The sequence below is a fragment of the Melanerpes formicivorus genome, unplaced genomic scaffold (genome assembly GCF_026170545.1).
Source record: "Melanerpes formicivorus ecotype bairdi unplaced genomic scaffold, bMelFor1.0.p_v2 SCAF_9, whole genome shotgun sequence".
Taxonomy (NCBI): Eukaryota; Metazoa; Chordata; class Aves; order Piciformes; family Picidae; genus Melanerpes; species Melanerpes formicivorus.
Window position 1 is genome coordinate 23,131,548 of NW_027142361.1, and position 13,336 is coordinate 23,144,883.

The window sequence follows — 13,336 nt, forward strand, 5'->3', positions numbered from 1 at the left end:
AATGGCAAGGCTGCAGCTCGAGAGTTACTCCCTCGAGTAAGCACAGAGACAAAGTAAATGAGGGGGCACTTGTTCACCAATTAGGGTGATACTTATAGATTCCTCGAGGCTGGGCTTGACCAATGGGCACTCTCATAAACAACTGGCTTCAGCCTATAGAAAGCGTGAAGCTAGAATTATGCCCATACTTGGTGTCAGCACGAGCACTGCATGTGCTGGCTGCATGCTGGCCTGGCTAATGCCTTGGCTTTTGTCTTCCTCCTGGAGGAGGGGGAACTTGTCCACATGCTGGGACAAGATTCAGTATCTGGGCATAATGTGCCTTCACCACACTCTAGCACGCCCAGATCCTTCCTGCAGTAGGCGCTCCAGAACTGGATGCAGTGGGACTCACCGGATGGAGGTGGGATCTCACCAGAGTGGAGTAGCATGGAAGAATCACCTCCCTCAACCTGCTGGCTGTGCTTCTCTTGATGCAACCCAGGATGTGATTTGCTTTCTGGGCTGCAAGTGCACACTGGTGGCTCATGTTGATCTTCTCATCCACTTGAAAGAGGATGTTATGCACATCTGAAGACTTTCATTGTTTCTTCCTGAGAAGAGTCAAACCTTGTGCCATAACACAGGAGTCAAAATCAGGAATGGGAACGTTGGCAAGTAACCCAGACCCTTGACTAAAGTAGGACTTGGAAAGTAAGCTGCCAGAGAGAAGATTAAATAATTAGTTTGAGAGTGTGGAGGTGGGGATTTGATTGACAGCATTGTCCCAACCTTTCTATGCAATCACAGGCAAGGCACTTCTGAGGGCACACATCTCAATTTAGTCTGGCCAGGTAAATATTAAGCATCCAGGGTTACTAAGTGTTCTATCTTGCTTCCACTGCCAATGGATATGAACTAGGATTCCTACTACTTTTCCCTTGTAGTAAATATAATGTAAATCATCCTAACTAGCCTAGATTCCTGCTTTAAGAGACCACAAATTGCTTTGCTTTCTTGGAATTCAGCAAGCATTAAATCTTGTGGACAGATTCTAGATGAGATACTTTCATATAGCTAAAATTAGGTGGGATAAATCCCACCTTAGATCTTTGTATAAGCTGGTTTTCTAACAGAAATGCAGGGATATCATTATTATTGTTCCTATGCTTTGTATGTCTTATCTCTTGGAAGGAAGCCCTAGGTTCTGTAATGGCACAGATCTGGTTCCTATCCATAGTTGATTGTCTTTATTCATACAGAGATGGAAATTATTTCCAAGCACCAGACAAATCAGGGTTAAATCAACATAGATTTTATTGCCGTGAAATGTTTGCTCAAATGTGGTCATTATCTTCATAGACTCATGTAAAACAGGTAGCTTGTATAGGAAATAGAAATATAAAAGATCATGTTTTTCACCACTGAATTATAAATTAAAGTTAAATAAAGTGGAAGGAAAAGAAAACAAACAAACAAACCAACCAACAAAAAGGCAACAAACCAAACCAAACCCCCAAACCAATAAATGGGACATTGCTTGTTAGTGACCAAGTGTGCACTCACATTTAAATACAATCACAACAGCTGCTGTACAGAACAGAATTAATTGTACAAAATAAAGAAAAGAGCAACAATAAATAAATTAATGAGAAAAAAAAATCAGACCTCTCCAAATAATCTTCACCTGGCAAAGAAAAATTATTTTTTTCTCTTCCTCCCCCATTCCCCACACAGGTGGACTTGAAGTCTTGTTGAGCCTGTAACGAGGGCAGAGGCTGAGGATGTTTTTATAAATACAGTTCCTGTATAATTATGTTGATTGATTCTTCCTTGTGTTGCAGGCTTATGTCTTCTCTTAATGCTTTTTTTCTCTTGTCCTGAAAGATGAAGAATTAGAGCAGCAGAACTCTCTCTCCAAAGGATAAACAGAAGTCAAATGACCTTGGAATTCATCGGTAGCCCTTTTGAATACCTAAGACATCTGAGACCAAAAGTCCTTGTTGGTGTTAGGAAACAAAGGGACAAACAAACAAAAATGCAGTTAGAGAAATTAGCTCTTAGGACAATAAAGCAGCTCTCCTTGAGCTTTGCTGCAAAATTGTGAGCCACAGCTGTGCCACTGAGTCATGTTCAAAGGAAGAGATGAGCTGGGGAAATATTTACACAGAGGTCCAGGATTTGGAAGGACTATACATTGTGCCTGCTTTGTAGCAGATTATTTTTGTTTTTAGGAGAAGTTAAAGAGAAGCTTCAAAGAGCAAATTCCTTGATGATTTGGAGAGCTGAAGTCTTTTCTCAATGAATGCTAGAGTTTATCTTTAAAAGAGAAGTAAATTAAAGGTCCAAATTCACCCCTTGTGCTAGTTCTCCAAGGCAACAGAATGACATCTAGAAGGAGTTAGAGTTTAGGATGGCAGCATGAAGGAAAAAATTCTTGAGAGTCTTCAGTTGTAGGTGGCAGGGTCATCACTGTTTGTGGTTCACTCCCCTTTACAGGCCATACAAGTGCTGTTCCGGTCCTCATAATCTGCATAAGACTCTCCCTTTACACATCTCTGCCATGGAATGATAATAATGGAGGACTGTGTGAACAGAGATCCAAATCTTTGGGCAGAGGAGGGAGACAAAAATGTCACTCCTAGCACTGCCAGAGACTTACCTTCTAATTTTAGTCACCGCATGAGCAGTTTGTACTCACAGTGAGTACTACCTTGCTCTAGAAAGAAAGGCATATGGTTAATCAGTGTGCTTACTTCAAGAGAAATTTGCTAACAGATCCAAGTATCATCAGCAGCAAGTCTTTGTGAGTCAAATGTGTTAGGGCTCAGTATGAGAAGTATGTTCAGAGATCACCTTAAAGTGTTTTGAGATTTGTGGTGGGAAAGGTGTAACGCACACAAAGCTGATCAAGGGGCTGAAGTACAACAGGATCCAAATAGAAAGCATTTGAGCTGTGAATCTATTTGCAGAGTTTTGCAAATCATAATGATTCTTTCATCCTGATCATGGAAGTTTGAACACTTTTCTGTACCCTTTTGATGATCTTGACCTGAATAGAATAAACAATTCCATGATCTGTCAAAGGAAGAACTTTTTTTTCCTTCTTCTTCTTCAGATAATTTTCAAAGTCGAAAAGGTCCAAATATACCAAAATTTTCTACCAGTGAGCACCCACTAACTTCAAACCATGCCCTTCCTTCAGGCTGATCAGTTAATGAACCTCTTTTGAGATGGCAACACTTCCATGGAGACTAAGAAAATTAAAAAAAAAGCAACGTGGGAACATTGTCCAGGTGTAAGTGAAGGAGAACTTAGGCTGAGACTTTTAGCAGGCATGCCAGTGAATTACATGCTTAAAAATTAAGTGCTTAAAGCCACACTGAAAGTCCCAATTTTCAAAATCAAAAGCATTTTTTTGGGGAGGTGTCACAAAACTGCTCTGATAGCTAGTTCAGTAGAAAAGACAGGAATAATTGTTTATTCTCTGAATAAAACTTTAAAGTACAGATAGAAATAAATGACAGAAAGCCTGTGAATGTCAACAAATCTCACAGCTACCTCTTAAAAGGAATTTTTTTCTTTTTCTTTTCAAATGTTCTAAGGTACTAAAGGAAAAACCAGAAAGATGGGGATGTAAATGCATGTAACCTCTTGATGGTAAGGACAGATGGTAGTTCAATAAACTTGAAGCAGGTCTGTATTGATCCGTACAAAAAAACTGTAGGGGTCGGTAAATCAAACCCTGGAAGTTCTGGGGCTTCAAGGGTGCTCAGGTTTATTACTGTTAAGAGGTTAAAGGGTAACCCAGGTTGAAAATTATTTGTCTGCAGCACATAGTGATTATGTGAAAAGACAGAAGGTGCAAATATTTAAATAAATTATATACTGAATAGGTAACATTTCCAAGAATGCTGTAGACATATTATTTCCAACATCAAGCATTTGTACTTGATGGGAATAAAATGCTGCTTTATTAGCAATTTCATGGAACAATCTACCTGGCCAGTCATTCCCCCTTCTCCAGAAGGCTGATCTTTTAGTGAAGAAAACAAAAAAAGGATTTGAAAAACTTCTTTCCCACCATCAAAACCTAATTTCAATTAATCCACATCTTGAAGCAAAGGGCATCAATTGAATTGCTCTATAATAAGTTTTCATGTGGCAAATCTGTTTGACAGAGTCAAACTTTTAATTATTGCCTTCCTTTCTTTTTCTCTTCCTCTATCTGGGCAATAGAAAAGCACAATGAGTTTTCACTTTTTATTGTGAAAATAATAGGTACTTTCACAGTCAAGTATTTAGTGCTCTAGAGCAGTTCCACAATGTTTCTATTGAGGACATCTTTGAGGATCATTCATTTGATTTTTAGCACCTCTGTAGAGGTGCTGGAGTGAAAAAAATATCATTCAATGAAGTTCAGCTTTTGCTAGGCACTTAGCTGATCTTTAAGTGTTAAGGAGATGGAGTCCCATGAAGAAGCACCTGTTTCCCTCAATGCATAGGGGATGCTTAGATGTAGGTATCTAAGTTATATATCTGCTGTGAACAAGGACAAATCTGGGCAAAATCACAGAATGGCATCTTTCCAGGCAGATTTCCTCATGCAAGCAAATAAACTCATTAGTTCCTAGTGTATTGTTTTTTCAGCATGAGGGCAATATCCTCAACAGGATGGCAAACTGCAATGTTGTGGGACCAGGGGCTGAGAAGATTCATTTTCCTGCTGAAATGAGTTCTTGTATTATGTTTTAATGTAGCTATGTAATCCATAGCAGTTTGCTATACACTAGTATGTACTGAAAGGCATCTAAATTTAATCAAACAATACCTAAGAACCCATGTACTATCATTCAGCAAGTTTCCCTCATTTGCCTAACAAGTGTCCTGGATCCTTTGCTGCTGTAAATCGGTGCCTCTGCAGGGACTAGGTGAGAACTTTGCCCATGTGGCATGATTAAGAGAAAAATCAAGAAATCACTGCTCAGTAATTAGGTATTCATGAGCATCAAAGAATTTCTACATAAGGGCAACGATGCTGGTGAGAGGCCTTGAGCACAAGCCCTATGAGGGAGAGGCTGAGGGAGCTGGGATTATTTAGACTGGAGAAGAGGAGGCTCAGGGGTGACCGCATTGCCCTCTACAACTACCTGAAAGGTGGTTGTAGCCAGGTGGGGGTTGGTCTCTTCTCCCAGGCAACCAGCACCAGAACAAGAGGACACAGTCTCAAGCTGTGCCAGGGGAAGTTTAGGCTCGAGTTGAGGAGAAAGTTCTTCACCGAGAGAGTCATTAGTCATTGGAATGGGCTGCCCAGGGAGGTGGTGGAGTCACCATCCCTGGAGGTGTTCAAGAGGAGATTGGATGTGGCACTTGGTGCCATGGTCTAGTCATGAGATCTGTGGCGACAGGTTGGACTCAATGATCCTCGAGGTCTCTTCCAACCTTAGTTATACTGTGATACTGTGATTAAGGACAGAAGCCCATGCTGTCATTTAATCTGAAGTTCACAGAGGGATCAGATCAGGGCTCTTATTGAAATTGTAAAAGGTTGGGCTTTTTTTTTTGTTTGTTTTGTTTTTGTTTTACTTTAGCCTGCCATGCTCTTTTCACAAGAGACACCGTGACTGCTGCTTGAATGGTCAGGGCAGATTCCCAACAGGTTCTGGCCTCATTCCAGTGCAGCCTTATTGTACATTCCCACGCGGGGATGAGCAGCACCCAACACTGAACGGTTCAGTTGTTCCATGACCTAAGAATTCCTCTTTTGCCAGGTTTCCATATTGTTTTCCCAGTGGTGAGTAGATCAGGCATTTCCAGTGGAGCAGAGGAAGCCCTTCTTTCCATCTTTCCAGCATGAAAACAAAGTCAGGATGCTGGAACTCCATGTCCCACAACTGATGCACTGGCCCTGACTGCTGCCAGAAAGGAAAAGTGCTTCAGATTCCATGTGCCACCTCAGCCAAGTCCAGAAGTGCTTATAAAAAAACAGTGTTAGTGTATCATTCAGAACAATCAAATACTACGTGCATGAAAAATGTAGTTTAGAGCAACAGAAATGTTAAAAAAGTGACAATTTCATCACACAATTACTGTACATTGCTGTTCTTAGGGTTGAATACTTTCTCACTCTCACTTTTTCTCTGTTTTAATCTTTCTCTTTTTTATTTTCTTTTTTTCCCCCCTCCTTTCCCCCCCCCCCCCTTTCCCCCCTACCCTCCCCCCCCCCCCTTTTTTTTGTGTGTGTGTGTTTTTTAGGGGGGGCGGATTTTGGTCCACCAGAGATAAATTGCCCTCAATGATATATATATATGTTAAAAAAAATATCAGCAGCAAGAACTCTCTTGAAATAGATTCTGTTTGATGTAGCTAGTCTGTCTTTTCTGTTTTGCCCTCTTTCACAGCAGCCTCTGAAGTTTTCCGCAGGGGGGCTTTCTCCGAGTTGGCGTGTCCTTGGCTGGATTCCGCCACTCCTCCGCTTTTGTGCGGCGTGTGCTTTTCCAAGTAGTTCAGCATTTCACTGAGAACAGTTTGGAAAGTGCTTAGGGCAGCACATATTGCAGGAGTTCCAAAACCATGAGTGATCAAACTACAAATAGGAAGGAGACAGGGGAAAGAAAGAGAGAAAGAAAGAGAGAAAGAAAGAGAGAAAGAAAGAGAGAAAGAAAGAACACCAAAAAAAAAAAAGGGGAAAGAAAAAGACAGGCGAACATAAATATCACTGCAGTCACACACATCGAAGAGTTTGCAGCACGCTCGTTTTGCTAGGGTGAAATTCAAGATTTGCTCCCTAAACTATTTATTACCTATGGGAGAAACGGAAAAGAAAAGAGTAGAGCTGAAAAGCAGACTCCGTACAGCTTCAAAGGTTTGTTTTGGTGGGAGCTTGGGTTCTGAAACACCGTGGGACAGATCCTTGGCTGATGCAGGATGAAATGGTGGTGTTGACTTCAGAGGGGCCAAGAGAGGATCCATGCCCTGGGCTTTCCAGCATTGCTACTTTTCCTGTCCCAGGAGGTTTGATTCCCTCTTTCTCAGGTAAATAAAACCAGTTCTGTGTAGCTTATACATTCTTATAGATAGAATCAGAAGAATAATTTTCTTTGTAAGAGACCTTTAAGAATGTGAAGTGCAACTGTTAAGCTAGCATGGCCAGGTCACTACTAAACCATAGAATCAATAAGGTTGGAAAAGACCTCAAAGATCATCAAGTCCAACCTGTCACTCAAGACCTCATGACTACTAAACCATGGCACCAAGTGCCACATCCAATTCCCTCTTGAACACCTCCAGGGACAGTGACTCTACCACCTCCCTGGGCAGCCCACTCCAATGGCTAACAACTCACTCTGTGAAGAACTTGCTCCTCACCTCAAGCCTAAACCTCCCCTGGTGCAGCTTGAGACTGTGTCCTCTTGTTCTGGTGCTGGTTGCCTGGGAGAAGAGACCAACCCCCACCTGGCTACAACCTCCCTTCAGGTAGTTGTAGAGGGCAATCAGGTCTCCCCCGAGCCTCCTCTTCCCCAGGATAAACAACCCCAGCTCCCTCAGCCTCTCCTTATAGGGCTTGTGCTCAAGACCTCTCCCCAGCCTCATTGTCCTTCTCTGGACACGTTCAAGAGTCTGAATGTCCTTCTTAAATTGAGGGGCCCAGAACTGAACACAGTATTCAAGGTATCACTTCTACATGGCTTTTAAATCCCTTCAGGGATAGTGACACCATCACTTCCCTGGGCAGCCTGTTCCAGGGCTTGACAGCCCTTTCAGAAACTTTTCTTAATATTCAACCTAAATCTCCACTGGTGCAACTCGAGGCTATTTTCTCTTGTTCTATCACTGGTTAGTTGGGAGAAGAGACTAAACCCCACCTTAGTACAACCTCCTTTCAGGGAGTTATAGTTTCATAGTTTCATAGTTTCATAGTTTCATTCAGGGTTGGAAGGGACCACAAGGATCATCTAGTTCCAACCCCCCTGCCATGGGCAGGGACACCCCACACTAGATCAGGCTGGACAGAGCCTCATCCAGCCTGCTCTTAAACACCCCCAGGGACGGGGCCTCGACCACCTCCCTGGACAACACATTCCAGGGTTTCACCACTCTCATGGTGAAGAACAGTAGGGAGCAGTAAGAGTTGCCTGGGAGAAGAGACCAACCCCCACCTGGCTACAACCTCCCTTCAGGTAGTTGTAGAGGGCAATCAGGTCTCCCCCGAGCCTCCTCTTCCCCAAGAGCAGTAGGGAGCAGTAAGGTCTCTCCTCAGCTTATTTTTCTCCAGACTAAGCAACCCCTCAGCTGCTTCTCGTAAGAACTGCATTTGCTAAGAAATTATGGGAGTCCTAACCAAAATGAGAGCTCAGTTTGGAAACATCTCTTCATTTCAGATTGGGAGTGGCCCAGTCTTTTAAAAAAGGTCTCCCAAAGGCTATTATCAAATAACTTGCTTTTAGTATGTTTATCCATCAGTCTCCAGACACTTTTCAAAGCAGGAATTGATGTTTATCCCCAATTAGTAATGAGAGGAAAATGATAATTAAATATTTACAAGGACTGTTTTGCAGACATCAATTAATAATATCACATGACTTTTGAAGTTTGGGCTCTTGAAGTTTGGACTTTTGGTAACATCTAGATCATAGAATTACAGAATTATTAGGGTTGGAAAGCACCTCAAGGATCATCCAGTTCCAATCCCCTTGCCATGGGCAGGGACCCCTCACACTAGATCAGGTTGCTCAGAGCCACATCCAGCCTGGCCTTAAAAACCTCTAGGGAAGAAGTTTCTACCACCTCCCTGGGCAATCTGTCCCAGTGTCTCACCACCCTCACAGTGAAGAATTTCTTCCTAATATCCAATCTGAATCTACCCATTTCTATCTTCTTTTCCATCCCCCCTAGTCATATTACCTGACACCCTAGAAGTCCCTCACCCACCCAATTATCCCCCTCTTTCCCTTCAAATCCCAGAGCACCTGGGCTCTGTTGGGGTCTCCTCCCACCCCAGGTGTGGCCACTTGGCCCTTCCCACCCACTTCCCTTTTTAATCCCCACCAGGAAAGGCAGAAGTCCCAAGCTGAGCTCATCTGGGTTGAGGGATCCTCCTCTCATCTCTGGTGAGTGCTCATGGTGCACACTGCATGATGGTGGTGGTGATGATGATGACAACAAAGGCTGGGGGGCCTGGTGGCCCCCCAGTCGTTAGGACCAGAATTGATGATTATTCCATTACCATCCATGGGTGCTGACTGGGCCTCCTTACTGGGGTTGAGCTCCTCTGGGTGGTGTCTTGGCTGGTGAGGGTCTTGCCCCAGGCTCTGGGATGAGTTAAAAAATGGTGGTGGTGGAGCAGGAGCTGTTTAGCCAGATGATATTGCGCTAATTACACTATTTTTACCTGGAGGCCCTTTGAGTCTGCTCTCATCATTCAATAAATCTCTGGTTTTGTGCCTCATTTACAGACCATTTCTTCCCCCTGACTGCTTCCTTTCAGAAATAAGGAAGGAAAGGAGGAAAAAAGCAATAAAGCATATCTGGAAAATGCATTCCCTTATCAATCAACTCTGACCAGGAAGCCTTCAGGAAGAGGGGCAGGTTGAAAAGTGAAAATCACTTCTTGTGAATCACAAGACAAGTTTCATAAAGAACAGACAGGATAAGAGTGCATCTTCTCCATGGTGGTTATGTTTCATAGTGCAGAAAGAATCCCTGAGATCCCATTGTGACAAGTGAATACCCACCCTTCATAGAGAAATACAGAATTGACCAGGTTGGAAAAGAGCTTTGAGATCATTGAGTCCAACCTATCATCCAACACCATCTAATCAACTAAACCATGGCACTAAGTGCCTTGTCCAGTCTCTTTTGAAACACTTCCAGTGATGGTGACTCCACCACCTCCCTGGGCAGCACATTCCAATGGCCAATTACACTTTCTGGGAAGAACTTTCTCCTTACCTCCAGCCTAAACCTCCCTTGGCACAGCCTGAGACTGTGTCCTCTTGTTCTGGTGCTGGTTGCCTGGGAGAAGAGACCAACCCCCACCTGGCTACAACCTCCCTTCAGGTAGTTGTAGACAGCAATAAGGTCTCCCCTGAGCCCACTCTTCTCCAGGCTAAGCAACTCCAGCTCTCTCACCCTCTCCTTGTAAGGCTGTGCTCGAGACCCCTCCCCATCTTTGTTCCCCTTCTCTGGTCATGTTCCAGCAACTCAACATCTTTCCTAAACTGAGATGCTGAGTGACATGGTTTAATGGTGATCTGGCAGTTGAGGGTTAATGATTGCACTTGATGATCTTGAGTGTCTCTTCCAACCAAAACAATTCTATGAGTCTGTGATCTGAAATATCTGCACAGATTTGCTAGATGTGATATAGGACTTAGGGCAAATCCTGCCTGACCAACCTGGTGGCCTTCTATGAGCAGGTGACAAAATTAATAGATGAGGGGCGAGCAACTGATGTCATTTACCTGGACCTGAGCAAAGCCTTCGACACTGTCCCACACCACATCCTGGTCTCCAAACTGGTGACACATGGGTTTGATGGGTGGACCACTAGATGGATAAGGAACTGGCTTGATGGCCGCACCCAAAGAGTGGCTGTCAATGGCTCCATGTCCCAGTGGAGGCCAGTGACAAGTGGAGTCCCTCAGGGATCAGTCCTGGGACCTGTCTTATTCAACATCTTTGTGGGGGACATGGACAGTGGCATTGAGTGCACCCTCAGCAAGTTTGCTGATGACACCAAGCTGTGTGGTGCAGCAGACACGCTGGAGGGAAGGGAGGCCATCCAGAGGGACCTTGACAGGCTGGAGAGGTGGGCACAGGCCAACCTCATGAAGTTCAATAAGAGCAAGTGCAGGGTCCTGCATCTGGGTCGAGGCAATCCCAGGCACAAATACAGGCTGGGCAGGGACTGGCTGGAGAGTAGCCCTGAGGAGAGAGACTTGGGGGTGCTGGTGGACAAAAAGCTCAACATGAGCTCTCAGTGTGCACTTGCAGCCCGCAAAGCCAATCAGATCCTGGGCTGCATCAGGAGAAGTGTGGCTAGCAGGTCGAGGGAGGTGATCCTCCCCCTCTACTCAGCCCTGGTGAGACCCCACCTGGAGTACTGTGTCCAGTTCTGGAGCCCCTATTACAAGAGGGATGTGGAGGTGCTGGAGCGTGCCCAGAGAAGGGCCACGAGGATGATCAGAGGGCTGGAGCACCTCTCCTATGAGGACAGACTGAAGGAGTTGGGGCTGTTCAGTCTGCAGAAGAGAAGGCTCCGAGGAGACCTAATTGTGGCCTTCCAGTATCTGAAGGGGGCCTACAGGAAGGCTGGGGAAGGACTTCTCAGGATATCAGGTAGTGATAGGACTAGGGGGAATGGAATGAAGCTGGAGGTGGGGAGATCCAGGCTGGATGTGAGGAGGAGGTTCTTCACCATGAGAGTGGTGAAACCCTGGAATGGGTTGTCCAGGGAGGTGGTCGAGGCCCCGTCCCTGGAGGTGTTTAAGAGCAGGCTGGATGAGGCTCTGGCCAGCCTGATCTAGTGTGGGGTGTCCCTGCCCATGGCAGGGGGGTTGGAACTAGATGATCCTTGTGGTCCCTTCCAACCCTGAATGAAACTATGAAACTATGAAACTTAAGTCTGCCTTGCTCTTAGGTGTTTTAATGCCAGGAAGGTTACTCCTGTGTATCTGACAGGGCACTAGATGTCAGTATTTAGGCAACTGAATTGAACCCTGGGGCTTTATTCAATAAAGTTTGAAGGATGATTTAGCACATGCAAAGAACATCTCTCCTTTACAGCGAGGTATGCCATTCTTCTGGCTACACTGAGGGCTCTATAAAGCTGAATAAAAATGTGTATGGTGCTGTTTGAGATGCTCTGTAGTAACAAGATATCTGTGTCAGGTGAACAGGTAATGCAGAAGGCTTATAGGAAACCAGCACTCTCTTAAAGCAGCAGTTGACTGATGGCATATCTAATGTCATCTAAAAAGATTCTACATGCTATGACTCAGCTACATATTGCCCTTGATCTTCACTGACTGCATGGGAAGCTTAGACATCCAGCTTATATTGATAGGGATATTTTTATCTTGCCCGGAAACTTGAACATCTGTTCTGAAAACTGGTTTTCATCAGACCAGGATTTTGTGGGGTGAGTTAGGGGTCTACCTCCTTCACAGTTCAGCCTCTTACATCATCAAATATAAGACTTTTTTTCTTCCTGTTGCAGTTTGAGCTGGGTGCCCCCCTGCAATGTTTACTTCCTGTGTCCAGAAGTCCAGCCCAGAGAGGTGGACACAGGAAATTATGTAGCATTTCCTACCACAATCCTTTGCACCACTATAAGATCCAGTGCGGAGTCTAGCACCTCCTCTTTTCTTCTTCCTCCATCAGCCGGTAACTGGGGGAGATGCCTCCTGGCTAGGCCCAAGGCCATGGGGGGATGGGCAGTCTCAGACCTGGCCAGCTGAGACTAGCCTAGCAGTGGGGGAGGAAGAAGGAGCCCTGAGGGTTTTGGGTGTACCCTCAGGTGGGGATGGGATCTCTCTGGGTCTGTTTTGGGATTTTTCTTTGTCACTGTGCTTTTGGCTTTCTGTAAATGTTCACTGCTTTCTGTTTAAACTTTCCATCACTTTTGCAATCCATTTGTCTGAGTGTTTACTGTTGCCAGGGGTGGGGAAGGGGGCTGCCTCACACCCAGCACACTTCCCAAGATGGAATTAAATTTCTTATAAAAAAAGTCAACCCTTTTAAAGTGAAATAGCATTGCAGAGTTTCATGGCAACCCTGCTTTCAGTTCCTGATGGATATATTCTTCTCCACATATGGGGATATGCTGAGCCTATTAATTTTCCCATGAAGCTCCCTGAGAGAAACTGCTTTACAGAAAAGTTCTGACCAGTTCTCCTTGACAAGCTCCTGTGAGGGTGTAGTTTTGGTTTTTTTTTGAGCCTTCCTTTATGTAATGAGCTTAAAAAGGCCGAGAGATATTATACTTTACTTTATCTTATATTTTTATCAGTAATTCCCCTTGCTCTAATTTTGGTGTACTTTAGTTCTCTGCCAGATGAAGTCTAAAAAATATCTGAGAATGTAGGATAATTTCCCTTTGCTGATGAAAGTAAGTTTCAAGTTGGGGAGAAAAATCTGATTTTACATTTAAATCAGACATGACAGACAGAAGATTAATGGCAAAGCAACCAAATGTGTTTCCTGAAAGTCAAATTTAGTTGCCTGTTTTTTCAGGCTGACTGAGCTCCCACTGAAGTTGGCTCACTTTCAGGACTCTCCACACCTATGAAATTAATTTCTTCCATTGTAATTCTTTCCCTTGAGTTGAAAAGACTAAAATCAAACATGGTGGTGT

General features: G+C 44.2%; 1 protein-coding gene across 2 annotated transcripts in view; it reads right to left on the reverse strand.

The window, feature by feature from the left end:
- Positions 1–6,221: 6,221 nt before the first annotated feature.
- TFAP2D (transcription factor AP-2 delta) overlaps positions 6,222–13,336 on the reverse strand; it is a 77,511-nt gene continuing 70,396 nt past the window's right edge. For both annotated transcript variants that reach the window (XM_068142893.1, XM_068142892.1), the window contains one exon: positions 6,222–6,565. In XM_068142893.1, the coding sequence (XP_067998994.1) occupies positions 6,346–6,565 (220 nt within the window). In that variant the 3' untranslated portion in view covers positions 6,222–6,345. The remainder of the gene's footprint in view (positions 6,566–13,336) is intronic.